This window comes from Bacillus rossius, chromosome 3 (assembly GCF_032445375.1).
Source record: "Bacillus rossius redtenbacheri isolate Brsri chromosome 3, Brsri_v3, whole genome shotgun sequence".
NCBI lineage: Eukaryota > Metazoa > Arthropoda > Insecta > Phasmatodea > Bacillidae > Bacillus > Bacillus rossius.
In genome coordinates this window covers 15,936,835-15,953,337 of record NC_086332.1, presented here as the reverse complement: position 1 = coordinate 15,953,337, position 16,503 = coordinate 15,936,835, and the positions used below count along the sequence as shown (strand labels likewise).

Sequence of the window (16,503 nt, the reverse complement as noted above, 5' to 3'; positions counted from 1 at the left end):
AACGATATTCAATAACCTCAAACGACTCACCCACACGCAGGTTTTTAACTTCTTTTTTTTTAGTAAAATAAGCCGTTGTACGAGGGACATAATAACATATGTACTGCGCATCTTGCGGCAACGGTTGCTCTAGGAAGACTTTTCGGGTGAGGCTATCGCACAAAGAAAAGGATGCAGTTGTAAAACAATGAGATTAAGTAAGGCAAAGAATATTATTGAAATATTATTTACAAATTAATAGACTCAAATAGCTTGGCCTTAATCGTCCCAAACAACTTTTATGAGATAAAAGTTTAACACAATAAGTTAAGTATTTATATAGCCTCCTAAATAAAATTTGTCTCTGGTTTATTTATTTATTTATTTATCGTCTTGATTGGTAGCGAAGTTAGGCGGTACGCCTTTTCTTACACTTAACCACTTTTCTGCAATTACATCAAATAGTGGAATATTAAAAATTAAGCATGATATAAGCAGATGTTGACTAAATATTAAGAGAACAAACTAAATTTTTTATCTTAATGTTCAAATATTAACTATTACAAAAGAATCAACCATATCTAATTTAAAGTAATTAAAAATTAAGCATAGACATACATAAAAAGGAAAGTGATTAAACATACAGCAAATAGTATCAAAAAATGGGTGCTACTACATTAAAACCAGTCACTCGCACATTCACACACAGATTCAAGCAATAGGGTAGCGGCATGGTAAGCAGTTGTTACAAAGATGTTTTTTCAGCCTGTACTTAAAGGAAGCTAGATTTTTTGTTTGCCTTGTCGCTTGGTCTAATTTATTCCAGAGCCTGCTACTCGCGGTTGCAAAAGATCCCGACAGACATTTGGATGAGTGCACCGCTCCCACCGCCCCCCTTTCTTCAGTAGCAGCGCTTGGCTTACGTATGCTTATAGGGTTATGGCGGCTAGGCTCGCTCCTCGAGGAGAGAGCCTACCAGCCGGGGCAAGGTGGCAGCTCCGGGGGACACAAGGCTGGGCTGGCCTCGCCTCGTTAGCGCTCCGCTAAGGGCCCGCGCCTTGCTCTCCAAGGGCCAAGGGCCCCGCCTAACTGGCCAGAGCTTCTCAAAGAAAAAAAATATGTTTGTCTGTAAAGTCGGTTTACGGACGATAGTTCAACGTGACGTCATAACAAAACATTGATGAAATGATTGCATACTTTATGAATAAAATTGAATCATTTTTATTTTAATAATAAAAGAATATATACTTGAAATTATACTAGTAATCAGATTTTTAAAATGCAAGAATAATTAACCTTTATTGTCGAGATTGTTGTTGTAATAAGCAATGAAAACCACATTAACGTTTCACTTCACTTTATAAACAGTCGAGTGGAAGAGAGATAGATGCGGCGCAAGCTTACAATGTGCGTAACGGGACACAGCGTAACGGGACAATGTGCGTAACTGGACACTTTTTCGTGCGTGCAGCCGGCGTTCATCGATTTATTAGACGTTGTCACGTCAAATATATAACACGCTAAGATATTAGAGTGGTATCTGTTAACGAGAATCATTTATTCCTTATTTTGTGTTTTAGGTTGTAATTTTATGATAGTTATAGTGGCTAAAACGCGCGTTTTCAGAGTAAAGATGAGGCACAAACTTCCAGTAGAAATTCGTGTAAGCGTTTAAGAGACTTGTATTACAGTTTTATCTTCATTTCTCAGCCATTTAATATTCTCACCGCTCAAATGTTTTTTTTTTGCCCCATTCACGACGAGAAGACATGGTGCTATATCAGTGTCTGGCGCTTAGAAGCGATACCGCTCTAGAAGCACCAGCGAGCATCGCAGTAACAAAAAAAAAGCTGTTTGGAGGGGGGGGGGGGGGGTGCTTTGTCTGTAAAGTCTGTTTACGGACAATAATTTTTCGTGATAACGCCATATCAATTTTTTTTTAATTGCTGCTTTTAAAAAGCCTGCCTTAACCTGTTTGATATTATAGATTTTCTCGCACGGTGGTTGGCCGGTTCTTGCACGGTCGGCTCAGGCGGAACGTGACAATGAGTCATGCTTCGTGCGTGCAGGTGGCGTTTATCGATTTATAAGACGTTATCACGTAAAAAAAAAACCTTTCTGGGAGTCCCCTCTTATGTACAACTCTTCATACTAAAAGGTTAAAAAAAAATCTGAAGACTAAACGTTCCTGATTTTAACCTACTATTAACGTGAGCTGTGCCTATCGAATTACTTGTTTTTCCATGAATTTCGTCATAAAGGTAAACCCAAGCGTTATAAAAATATCTCGAAATCAACCGTGGGGTGCCCGGGGATTTTGCCTTAACCCCCCCCCCCCCCCTACTCCGCTTTAACCCTTCCGACAGCCCTGCGTGTAACCATGCTTTTGTTATACTCAACATTATTTATTCTACATTGTATATACATGTGCGTAATTTTTTAAATTTCAAAAGAAACTATTATATGCGTGAATGTTCACGGTTGCATAATATGCTCTCATGAAATAATCCACTTTATGTGCGATTGAATCAAGAAAAATATTACTTAAGAAGTGACGCGTTACCGTTTTGAATGTGTGACGCAAACTTACCATCCTGCATGTTTAAACGCCTTAAATTCTTATACATTAATGGCGTGACACATTTTGAATTATGTTTTTTTATTCATAGTAATCATGTTTTCGAGACATCCTAAGTGACACTATGAAAGATAAATTGGTTTTTCTTTGCATAAAACTTGCACTGAAGTTCTGATCTGAATATTAATATTCTTACATAATTTATAAATATAATGTATGGTTAAATAAAACGAAATAATATTGTTTGGAGCAATAATCAATAGTGTATTTAGTATATCTAACGTAAATTACGGTGTCAGGGGTGTATTTGTGTTAGTAAGGCGAAATGATAAGCGCGATGCTCGCTGGTGCTTATAGCGCGGTATCTCTTCAAAACGCAAGGCTCTGAACTGGTAAGCAATCTTCTCGTCGTGCATATAGGACAACTATGAGATTTGAGTGGTAACCATAACACGTGGCGGAGAAATGAAGTAAAAGTGTAATGCAAGTCCTTTAGGTGCTTTCAAGAATCAACTGTTCCGGGCGGTGCATGTCTAATTACTTTGAAAAAACGCGTTTTCGCTTTTCACTCTCCTAAAAATATAGTTAAAAAAAAAAAACTAAACAGAACTGCTCGTCCGTACTCTACGTATTCGTAAATGCTTTTCGTTCTCTGTGTGTTGAGCAGTTTTAAAACTGTTTCATTTGGAACACTCAGGGCCGGATTTAGGGGAGGGGGGCAACCGGGGCGAAAGCCCCGGGGCCTCCACAAACGAAGGGCCCCAACAAACGGACTCATACAAAAAGGACTATGGAAAAGATCAATCTCCGGAACTATTTTACTACCAAATTCTCGCAGATCAGAGGTACATTTCCAAACCTTGAAATTGCATTGAGAATGATGATGATGGTTTCAAATTGCACTGGAGAGCGCTCATTTTCAAAAATGAAAATTAAAAAAAAATAGTCTTCGAACCACGATGTGACAAAACCGTTTATCGAAGCTTTCTCTCCTGAGCATTGAAAGCGATTTACTCCGGGAATTGGATTTCAGCGAAATCATCAACGATTTTTCGACGAAAAAATCTCGGAAGGTTCCGTTCATTAACATTAAAATTTAATTTCATATAATTCATGTCTCCGATTATATTTATATATGTTTTTTAAATACTAATATAATCTACTTGATTTCACAATAAATTATTTATTGGAAAGCTCGACTGAAAAAAATTGTTCATTTTATTTGGAAAATAATTTGGGGCCAGGGGGCCTCCGCTCCTCTGTTGCCCCGAGGCCAACAGACCTCTAAATCCGGCCCTGGGAACACTGTACACCGTATGTGTGCCCAGGTAGGCGAAACCCTTAATTCGACTGTATGTCGAATCCTCACGTGTGAAACTTTATTAGGGCAGTTCGTCCCCTGCATCAGTCGCTGCCACGGTGAATGGAAAGGCTAGGACGTGTGGAACACAGTGCTGTCTCGGGGCGGTGAAGGATATGGCTGTTGACCGCAGATAGCGGCGCCTTCTCCCTCTACCAGCTCGTGCTGATAGGGGCTCCGCTTATCTGGGGTCGGTCCAGGGCACTGGCCTACACGCAGTCGATAACGACTGTACCCTGCACCGCCGTGGGAATTGTTTTCTTCTTCCCTCCTTTATTGACATTCGCCAGACTGCCTTTGTCGCTGCACGCACAAATTTCTTCTGAACAATACACGTTAGGTCTGCGATATTGTAGTTAATGCCGATAAGTTCTTCACTTTACTTGCAATATATACAATGTCAGGTATATAGTCATGATCAAAATTTTGCCCGAGTATCTTGGTAACTTAGTTTTTTTTTCCCACGTCTGGGTAATACATTCAACTTAATTAATAATTCACTCTATCTGGAATCATCAAAAATCTTATATTCCAACATAGCTGGTGAAAATTAGTCTTAAGATATGTACTAATTTGTTATGGCTGTGTTGAGTGTCTGAAATGTGTTTAATTTATGTGGGTTGCTTGGGGGTGAGATTCAAAGGCTTATTATAGGTGTTTGTCTGCGGATGCACTAGTCCATATAATAAAGGGCACTTTAAACTGGTGGCTTCTATATCACTTACTATTGGTTATTTTTATTGAATACAGAGAAATCTTTAGGTGTTAGTTCTGCCACACACTCTAATACATTGAACTTCCTAAGTTCTTTCTTATGATGTATTGTAAAAAAAATAATGAAAATATCTCCTTAAGACATCAAAGCTCTTAAATGCATTTAATTCATGCCCAAAATAGTAATCAACAGAATAGTATTACATTTAGTTTCATATATGACACATTTTTGCTATCAATTTTAATGGAAGTTTTAACTTTAATCAGGCTCTATGAATAGAAGTAAAACGAGTATTTAAGGGGGTACAATGTTCAAATTATGTTAAGTTTCCTAGGTATAAACTGTTTGCAGTATATACTTTATTCAATAGGAAAATTAACCTGATGCAAAAATATATTCTATGTGAATTAATTAGGAAGTAATGAAACAAGTCTATACAGAGTAAAAAGTCCATAGACTGTAAAGAAAGAAAATCTAATGTTGGAAAATTATGAATGAGAAATGATAATAATATGTGACAACATACCCTGAAATGGTTGATCCTTTTTCATGAGGACATAACGTTGAGAACTGCTAGTTGAACCACACTTGGCTTTGGTGTTAATTTTCTTCTCAAACAACCTGCTTCTGTCCTCCAGACCTATGCTAAACATCTCCCAAGGCGACAAGTCTTCAAATGTACACATGAGTGGACCAATACTGGCAAATGTGATCAAGGTCTTGTGCCTCGATTCATAACATGCTGCAGCCGTGACTTAGTGCCCTAACAACCTCTTTTCTATTTTATATCTAGATAGTATGAAGCAAGGGGTGAACAGAAAAAAAGTCAGTCCATCTCTGTATATGCGAATTGTATGTATAAAAATGTGTACAAGGTTGTTTATTAATTAAGTGGTTTTGACTTTTTTATTTCAACAGATGATTTATGGTTTATGTAACCTACAACAAACACAATGTTATTGAACAATAGGTACTACTAAAATAACTGTTTTGTGAGCATGACATAAAGTAAGATGGATACCCTTATCCAAATTTTGTAGAAGGTGTATGTATTACTGGCCTCACGTTTGCATTATGTGTTGGTGAGCTCATTGGTCTTGGGTTGAGGAGTGCGCGGCATCAGGCGAGTGGTTGGTTGTTCCAGGAGAAGGGAACCTCTCTGCCCGCCGCTCGCCTCAGCAAGCACCCCTCGCGCGGCCTGCTGCGACACATCCTGCAGCAGGTGTACAACCAAGCCGTGGTGGAACCCGACAAGCTCAACCAGTACGAGCCCTTCTCTCCGGAGGTCAGTGCTCTCCGCCCGGGCACCCTCAAGCCACACGTGCTTGTGAAATACCGCATATACCCGAATATAAGACGACATTTTTAACCATAATTTATAATTCAAAACAAAGGGGTCGCCTTAGATTCAGATACACTGATTTTTAGGTAAGCATACCTATTTTGGGGTCAATGTTTTTGGGTTGTGCAGTAGTTATAGGCTGCACATGTTATGACCAATGTTTTTGGAATGTTCTATAGCACAATATGGCGCCCATCTTATAGACTAGTTTCTTGTACAAAAACATGCATCAGCATAATGAAACTCTTAACAGTTTCCAACAGTTACAGTACCAGCCATATATGTATTTATTTCTGTTTGTACATAAACTGTTAACAGTATTTCATAAGTGGTGGTTGAAATCCTTTGTAACATTCACATTTTCAATTTTATATCTAATTTGTTGGCATGTGTTTAATACAATAAAAAAAAAATTCCTGAAAACATGAGGCTGTTGTTTGGGGGTCGTCTTAGATTCGAGGTCGTCTTAGATTCGGGTAAATATGGTACTTAACATTAATCTGGTTCAGAAGATAAGCAATGTAGCAATGCTTCATTCGTAGCCACATCACACACCTGCAGATTCTTACTGCTGAGGTCGTGTTGTTTGATAGTAGTTGTGTGATTGGGTAGTACATAGCCATTGATAGTATCCTAGATGGTGTTGGCTATGCAGAATTTATTCAACCCTGTTTTTCAGAACAAGACTGCCACAAGAGAGACTTTGATTTTGATTCCGGGTGTATTAATTAAAGGTGGTGTTTTTTCTTTTAAATATGTAAATTTTAAAGCCGTATCGTCACATTTAGATGCAAGTTGTTTGTTTTTGCAATAAATCCTCTGTGGCTTTATATCTTAAGAAAATAAGTACAACATTTGAAGTAGGCATCCTGGATGCTGATCTCAAAAGTTGTTCTCATAAGCTACAATGGGCTGTGTGATAATGGTACGAGGGAGGGGTTTGCAGTAAGTCAATGATGTGACCATCAGCTGTTGTTGGATTGACATTGCAGAGGATGCTCTAGAACTCTTGCCTTTTCTCTGTAGTACAACATGTAGAGCTGGTGACTGCTTCTAGTCATATTTTACAATAAACCATGCTTTATTATGTCCTACATTTCCCCTGAGTTGTGTATTGTCCCAGGTAGTGTTTTGAGCAGATTCCTATTGAACGTGGTAATTAAGTCTGTTACAAAAAGTTTTAGTTTTATTGGAAGGTACAGTTGTTTATCGTAAGTTAACCACTTATTTGACACTTTAATCTTCTTAGAAGCCCCTCAAGAGTTCACAGCAACATCAATCATGGACATCATTTGAGTTTAATTCTTCTTGGGTTAGGTATATCATCTGAATAATATAATGTATTATTAAATTGATATTAAAAACTTTATTAAAAAACATTTTGAATGATCTTCAAGATGTTATTCTGGATTGTCATTTTTCATATAAGTGTGGGATAATTAAAATGACCTGAACCAATGTTCATTTTGTGATTTTACATGGTGCTTGACTTGAAATTAAATGTTATATAAAAGTGCTAAATGACAACAAATGAAGTGTGCTGAACTGGCTTGACATGTCTCCTTGGCTATTTTATTACTTCACACCTTTTTTTAGGCAGTATTGCTGTGTGCATACTGCGAGCACTATTGTGACCTGTAGTAACATGTGTTGTCTTTTTAGGGGATTCTTAGCTACTAGCTACCAGCTTCTAGCTACCATAAACTACCTACTACATGCTACAACCAATAGAGTGCTTCTAGAACATCATGAACACACAAATTTCATGTTTCATATCAAATAGACACTTCAAAGTAGACACTTAATCCTCAGGGTTGTCTGGAAATTTTGAAGAATCTTTTGGATATGAAGTAGGAAATTTTGTGCAGTAAAGTGAATCATGTTAAATATTTAGGATATTTTAAAACCAGTATTATCCTTCCTTTAAATATGTGTGATGAGACAAAACTTATTCCCCGAGTGATAAAGCATTCCTCATGCAGTGCACTGGTTTTATTCATGTAAATGTGCATTGTAGGAATTACTTTTTGCCATAAGACACAATATGGAAAGTTACTGTAGTTCCTATTATATAATATATAAAATGTATGTCAAGCCAAGTGAAAACATGCATTAAAAAACCAATTCCTACCAAAAATATTTGTAGGAGAAACAAAAAAATATATATTTTTTAATGTGTTTATAATGGGCATGGTTTATTTTGAAATTCACTTTGTTGATTTGAGTATGATTTTCGACCTGTACAAATATTATTTTGACTTCTGATAGCATGCCCTTATTCAGTTATTAAACTTTTCTGTTAATATAATGAATTGGTATAACTTGCATGTTAGATTATCATTATGATAGTAGAAGAGAAGGATACAAAATAAGTAAGGAGTTAAAAAAAATTTCATTATTAGTCAAAAGCTTTCATTAATACACAAGCATGACATGTTCAAAGCTGTTCATCAGGCAAGTGAGCAAGCTAACCTGTTTATCTTTGAAAATTCAGAAATCAAAAACCAATTTAATGTAATATTTTGTCTTTCTTCATTAAGAAAGAAAGCCTTTATAGTGTAAAGATTTTTTTTTAATTTCTAAATGTTTTTTTATAGTTTTTAAATCATCTATAAAAAAACTAAGAATACTGTTATTTAGTTAGTGGATCAATGCAATTTTTGTTCTGTTTCAGTTAAGATATTCACTTAAAACATCATGTCACAAATCACTTTGAGTTTTAATGTATGAATGAAAGAGAACACAGTTTGAAGTAGGGGTTTGGCAAAAAGGAGATTAAACCAGTGTTATGAGTATGGTAATGTTTATAATTAGCATGAATTGGGGTTAAAAGGTTTTTTAATTTTTTTTTGTGGTGGACTAAAAAATTCCAGGTAGTTTAGAAGTTATACTTATTGTTTTTGATATCTTTTTCTTTTAGTCTGTTGTTTTAATTTGAATTAATAAATTTACTTTTTTGTATTAACTTAGTTATTATTTATAGTTAGCAGATTTGTAGATGTTGGTTATTTCTTGATGCATGTACATAAATGTATGTTTAATGACGATATCTGTTCAGGTTTTAAATTTAAATGGGATTTTAATTGCACAATGTAAACATATTTATTTAAAAGGCTTAACATCAATGTTTTGTTGACAACCTCTGTTGATGAGTGATGTGCTGCTCAATTAATATTTTTATTGATATTAAATTGTTGCTCATTCTAAATTTTGGTTTAACAAAAGTATCTAGTGTTACTGTTGTCTGTAATGTTCCAAGTGTATCTTGGTGAAGTCTTCCAGATCTTTTTCTTTTATTGTTAACTCGTTGTTTGTAGGTCTATGGGGAGACATCGTATGACTTGGTGTGCCAAATGATAGACCAAATAGAGATCACGAAAGACGATGTGTTTGTCGACCTCGGCTCGGGGGTCGGTCAGGTTGTTCTGCAGATGGCCGCTGCAACACCATGCAAGATCTGCTTGGGAGTGGAAAAAGCAGAGGTGCCTTCAAAATATGCAGAGGTTAGTTTGTAAGCCTTTCAGCTTCCTCTCTTGATGTGGAGTGTTTACAAGTTTGAGAGTCAGATTTTGAATTTAAAACTTTTAGATTTTAAGTTTTTTTAAAAAATTATATCTAATTGTAAAACTATTTTTAAGAAATACAATTTTTTAAGTTTATCATAAATATATTTATCTTAAAAGATGTAAAATAAATAGAACTCTATAAAATATGATACCTTCAAAAAGTCAATTTGTGACATAATGAATTTTGTTTAGACCAATTTATCTGCATTAAGTTGTTTTCCTGCATAATAATCATCAATTTTATTGCACATTTTAGAGTCACATTACATTTATAAGTAGTTTTTTGATTAATTAGCATTAATATTTCAATCCCTTTAAATATTCGAAGAGTGTTCTACTCTAATATAGTCTTAATGAGCATTGATATTTTATCCAACTCATTGCTATTGTACGCCATATTTTAACTGTGATTTTACATGGATGTTGACCATTTAGGCTATGAACCTCCACTTCCGCAAGTGGATGCGGTGGTATGGGAAAAAATACAGCGAGTACAACCTCATAAAGGGAGACTTCTTGCTTGATGAGCATCGGGAGAAGATTGTCACTGCTACCATTGTGTTCGTCAACAACTTTGCCTTCGGACCCAACGTCGACCACCAGTTGAAAGAGCGTTTCGCGGACCTCAAGGATGGGGCTCGCATCGTCTCCTCCAAGTCCTTCTGCCCCCTCAACTTCCGCATCACGGACCGCAACCTCAGTGGTAAGGGGTGTGGTGTCTGCAACTAACCTATGCATAACCAACTTTCCCACAAAGGACATTCACTTGTATTTAATCTTCCTTCTTCCTAATGCTATGAAGCCTTGTTTCAGTAGACTAGGCTTTATCATGCACAAGTTTCAGTAGTTTAGGTTAATGTTGTATGTTGTAATATTTCATCAGAGCCAATATCTTTTGTGTAGGTAATGGGGTGAATTTCATGCAGTAGAAATAAGTCGTTTTCCAAGGTTACTAAGGAAATAATAGGTAATTTAATACTGTATTAATTTATGTATCTGACATTTAACAAATACCAGTAATATAAGTAGAAATACACAAAGCTTTCTTTTTCTAAGGCACAAGATGACTATTATGTTGTGTTAATGAATTATGCCAAATTTTTCACATACAGTATAGCACACTAAAGCACCTTAAATAGAGGGATTAGCCAACTTGGGTCATCATCTCGATTTACAAATGTATTTTGTTAACTTGTAGGAGACATTATTACCTGTGATTGGAATAAGTTTCTATAATTTTGGGTTTTTTCCTGCAACTTCAATTGAATATGAATTTTAACTTTAGTAGATTTCATCACGCAAATAAGTGTTCATTTATTGGTCTTCAAAAACAAGATATAAATTGCATGAACTGAGAGCATGAATTCATATAGACATGGTACACCGTTTTGAATTAACATTTTGTAAGAAACCTTTGTTGTAAAACTGGTTTATTTTTAGGAGCCTATTCATAAATCTTAGAAAGTTAGTTTTTCAGGGTTTTAGGAAAACCTAGTTTTTCGAAATAAATATTTTTACAACAAAGAATACATACAAACAGTTGATTCAAAACTATACTAAGTGTTAAAATTGAAATATAAGTACACCTTCAAAGTTTTTAAAACTATTTTAAAAAAATTTAATGTAATGTAACTATTTATAAATAATGTACCTTAGTTATATCATAAGTTCAATTTCAATCATGCAGCTACAATTTTCAGTCAGTAAAAATTAAATGAATTACTGAACTTTTCACAAGCCAGTGTTACATGAATTATCGTGTTTGAATTTATTTTTAATGCGTATTTTTGTAATTATTGTACATATATGAAACTGGTATGAGTTAGAAGGTCAAAGGGCTTGAAGTGATGCTACTGTGATGGCAGTTTTTTTTTTAGAACTTCTGTTGTAGCATTGGTTTTTTTTACTAGCAACACTGTAGTATGTTGAACGTCTTTACTGTATGGAATCTGTATTTAATAAATAATAATTGATAATTTAAACTATGCCTTCAGCTGTTGGCTTAAAGGAAAAGTTTGGTTATTGCTACAAGGTCATTGCTGTTTGTATTTTATTTTGTATTGAGTAGCCTAGTCGTTGGTGCCTTTTTTAGTTTTGGTGTTGTTTGGTGATATGCAAATAATTCAAATACATTTACAAATAGGATTAAAATTAGAGGTTTGTTTTAGTCATCCTCAAATGCATATGGGTGTACTGGTTAATTATTGTTTAAATTAGTTTACTGATGATGGGTGTTTGAAGATGAGATATTGAAAGTATGTGGCAACCCAAGTGTTTGTTGTTACATCTTTTATTAAATGCTTTTGGGCACTAGTCCGGTTTCGACTTCTGACCAGTCTCTCAGCTTTAGGCAAGCTTAATTGCAACAGAAAAAAGATTTACTCCATCTATCTGTGTAGGTTGTGGTGACTATTGTACTTGGCCTTCTGATGTGACATTTTCAGTCTAATAATAAATTTTTGAAGAGCATTCATTACCTGAATTTGAATACCTAAGTTTTGAAATGTTGTGTAAAGGTGATACTAGCTGTTTCTTTCTATTTTATGGGCCAAGTGCTTTTTTAAATAACAGTTACTTGTCAGTAAAAAGTATTGTTCAGCAAGTCCAGTTGCATTGGTGCAAGTCTGAAGCACCTTACCTTGTAGTCGACTACTGTTTGCTAGTTTGTCATAGGAGGTGGGATGGTTCTAAGAGCATTCTTGGAAAATCCCAAGTGAATACATAAATAGTTACAGTATAATAAATTTTGATTTTGCTTGCCCATGTCCTGAAAGAGTTGTTTGGTGGCATTTGTAACAAATCTTCCTGAAGCTGATGGAAATTGTAATTGCACTGCAATTGAAGCATTAGTCCTCAACTTCCTTTTCATATTGTTCGTTGCAAAGAGTTTTTGTGAAGAGACACAATTCTGTTGGTTTAGAGTGCATTATGAATATTAGGCAGTCTTTTGACAAGTAAAACAATTTTTATGCATCATTGTTCAACTTGGTTCAACATGGGTCTTGCAGCATTTGTCACAAAACTGCTTACATACATTAGGGTAGTAGTGCAGATCGCATATGTTGTGCTGGACGTTGTATGTTTGTGATGTGGTCAACTGAATGTTTAAACTGGTTTACCATCATTGTGATTCTGAGACCTGGATGATCTTCTCAATGCTCCTGTAGGGTGGAGAGTACTTCTGACGTTTGTAGAAGTGCGTTACGGGCCTAGCTGGCAGCAGTCAAACTTGCCCCAACTGCTGGTCTGAGTGATTAGTTGCTTCTCTTACGTGTCGTGTGTGATTCTTTCAAAGAGAGAATGGTCGTAATGGATGGCATGCTGGCCACCGTGTACACTTTACTATTTGCTGTTTTATCCTTTCGGCTACCAAGTCTTTTGACAATTTACAAGTTTTTAAATCACTTCTGAATTTAAAATAAAATTTTAATTTACAGTAAATGTTCGTCAATAAAATTCTCTTTCTTTGGACAGTAGTTGCTACTTTAAAATGTATATAATTGAGTAGAAAAAATGACTGGTCAATATGCCATGAAACATGAGATATTGACAAATTAGAGGAGTTTGTTCAAGATTATACTGCCATCTCAGTGTTATTGCAGAAATCATAGTTTACAGTTTGGAAATGTGTTTAATGGCATTAGGTTGGGTATAGTGGGATATTGAAATGTGTGTGCTGTGGTCATTCTTAGGGCTGTCATGCACTGTGCAACCGGGTCACATGTGGTCACCGCGAATAAAAAATTCCTGGGATTTTCCCTGTGGCCAAGTCACGTTTGTCTTTGTTCTCAATCATGCAGTTAGAAGATTTATGCGGAGCAAGCAGCAACGTTTTGGTATCTGTTATGAAAGCAGCAAAATAATAAAAAGAAAATACTGGTGGCATTTATCTCCCGTCACCTCTCCCAGCCAAAAAACGTCCACAATCTCTCTCCCCAGAACTTCGTTGTGAATCTTTATTTTCATAGTCTTCATAAACTAAGTTTCAAATAGATGGATAATTTTGATTTTCTAAAAATTCTGTATCAAAATTTTGTTAAGTTTCCATTCTGAACATAGATATGAGAGATAATAACAAAAGCGTGGTATACAATGCTACTGCCAGAACTGATGGGATGTTATGCCTTTAGTTGACAGGCCATTATTTTAGCAGCAATCTGCTATCTTTTGTTGAATCATGGGATCACCTGGTTACCTACTTGTCTTTCGGGATCTCAGTGGCCATTCCGGTATTCCATAAATCATGTGCTTCCTCGTTAGCCGCTATGACCCGTTTTCTCAGTGCACTGGAGCTCTTCATCCCAGTATGGTATTCCCTTTTTTTCCCCCCTCTCCTGTTTCATTCTTCCAGGTGAAAGACATCGGCTGTGGCGGTCTTGTTTAGAATGCATTTGGGAGAGCGGGATGTTTTCAGTGTGAGGTCTCGGTGGCTCTCTCCCTGTGTCGAGCCAGCAGATGTACCAGTGGACTCTGAAACACTCAGTGGCTGTTCCCACCTTCTCCTCTGGCGTTGCGACTGGACTAAACTGTCTTTCTTTCTTACTCTTGTATGGGTCGTTCCATGCTGGACGTTTGACACGTGGACTGTAATGATTCTCCTCGTTTCATTTGTTTTTGCAGTAGTGGTGTCTCCATGTTGGTTAAGTCATAGTGGTAGTTGTAGTAGTAGTAGTAGTAGTAGTAGTAGTAGTAGTAGTAGTAATTGTAATTGTTACAGTACATGTAAAGAAAATGAATTTTTAATAGGTAAACTCTAATCAGGCTGTGTTTCTGTAAATAAAAAGTTTATTCTGTTTGCTGACTAGTACTACTTTAAATTACTGCCACTTTAGCACATGCTATCTAAAGACAGAATACAGGGTATATTATATTATATTATATTATATTATTTTACTAGTGTCACAAGACTCCAATTTGCAATAACCATTTATTTATTTGCAATATTTTATATTTTTGCATTTGTTTGTCTCCAACTTTATTTTTTTTAGTGCAGCAGTAGAAGTAAAATATTTAAAATGAAGGTTTTTTTTTATAAATTTAATGGTATTTTTGCCATTGTTGTTCAAGTATAATCTAAAGTGATGCAATTTTTTTTGTGTGTGTGTTTTAAAATATATTCTGTGTCTTGTCACTATAAAGATACATTTGAAGCGAGGAGCAGCATTATTAATATATTCTCTGTTTAACAAAACACACACACACACACACATTATAAATTTAATTTGATGTGTTGTGAACCAAGATGTAATTTATGTGCATATCATATACGCCAGAGGAGGAGCTGGGAAACTGCCATTCATCGCAAGCAAGTACGATGGTATTGCCACCAGGTTTCTTATGACTGCCTGACACAGCTGTCAGAGTTAAGAGTTTACTGTAGCTTCGTGGTCATTGTTACCGTTACGTTAACTTTGCGACTGCACATCGAATCCGTTTACTCCTTGGAATGATATGATATGGATTGGAGTATGATGAAAGATGGTGAAGAAAACAATTATAATAGGATAGGAAGTTTGAATTTGGTATACAGTTGTATTAGTGTTGCAGTATGTGATTGTAATTATTCACTTGCAAATTAAATTTTTAACTGTCGTAATTATTACAAGTTTTCTTTTCAGTTTTTTTATTCTAGATTTCACGGTAATGATGGTAACAATGGTACTATGCAGAGGCTGAATTTTTTTTCACCCTAGTCCAAAATTAAATTTTTTAGGGGCTTTAGTAAACAGTAATTTTGATTGTATAGTACCTAACTAAACTTGTACTGGTAAAATTTTATCGTCTAAAAAATACAAGAAAGTATTAAATTTTGATTAATCAAAAGCAATTGATTAAAGTTACAGTGTTAAAGGTTTCTAATTGTCCTACTTTAATAAACACTAGGTTATTGCTAGGCCTTTATTGTGCCAATTATTTTACTGTTTTTATTTGCCAGTTAAGTTTTTCTGATGGCTGGTGTGGACAGGAAAAGAAACTTGGTTGTAATATTGGAGTAATGCTAAGATGACTGTAGATATTAAGATTATGACATCAGTTATTGTAGGTCAAATTTTTTATTTATGTGTTTAGCTTTGAAATTTATTGCATGCATTCATAATTTCCTTCTAAGTATTAAAATACAAATTATCAGTCACCTAACAGTGTTTTAAGCTCTTAATTTTTGAGTATGTAAATAATTGGCACACTTATCTGCATGTATACTGGTCATTTTTTTCCCCTCCCACTTTTTTTTTTTTTTTTTTTTGCTAGAGTTGCATAAATTTTTCCTTGCCATCGTAAAAGTTATACATTTGTTTTAGTTTTTTTATGTAACTCAATGGTAATATTTAGGGATGGGCAGAGACTCATTAACTCAAGCCGAATCACGCAACTAGCTAAAGCTCGACTAGGCTCGAAATTCCAGTTTATTATACTCGACAGGACGAGACTCGTGAATATTTTTTTTTATAACCTAACACATATTTCACACGTACAACAAGCTTAAAATCACATAGCATTATTTTCAAACATGTCTCGAATGTAGGTTTTTTCCACTACAGTAGCAATCAATACTACTGCTGTTCTGCACAAACTCGAAAATGTTACACCGTGTTTATTCATGTCTTCGAACATCTAGTTAAATGGCAGACGCGTAAACTTTGTGTATGGGCAGACAGATTGAATTTTGCCAACATCAAAAGTTATTACATATTTCACATTTAGTTGAAGGCTTTTTACAAATGCTGCTAGATATGCTGCCTATGGCAGTTTTTTAAAATTGGACAGTTTTCTTAAAAATAATATATAGTCAGAAGGGCTATGATGGCTAGGGAAATAATCCTGAAAATAAACCATTATAGTTTTCTTTTTTTTATTATATATATGTATTAAGTATGTGACAGGTTTTAGAGTCCTTTTCTAAGAGGGTGCTCTGATACTTAAAGTAGTTGATCAGTAGTTCACAGTTTTAACATTTTGGTTAAA

General features: G+C 35.3%; 1 protein-coding gene across 5 annotated transcripts in view; it reads left to right on the top strand.

Moving 5' to 3' along the window:
* Positions 1-16,503, top strand: part of LOC134530269 (histone-lysine N-methyltransferase, H3 lysine-79 specific) — a 141,386-nt gene that overhangs the window by 93,964 nt on the left and 30,919 nt on the right. For all 5 annotated transcript variants that reach the window (XM_063364969.1, XM_063364970.1, XM_063364971.1 and 2 more), the window contains exons 5-7: positions 5,777-5,917; positions 9,292-9,477; positions 9,976-10,243. In XM_063364969.1, coding sequence (XP_063221039.1) covers positions 5,777-5,917; positions 9,292-9,477; positions 9,976-10,243 — 595 coding nt within the window. The remainder of the gene's footprint in view (positions 1-5,776; positions 5,918-9,291; positions 9,478-9,975; positions 10,244-16,503) is intronic.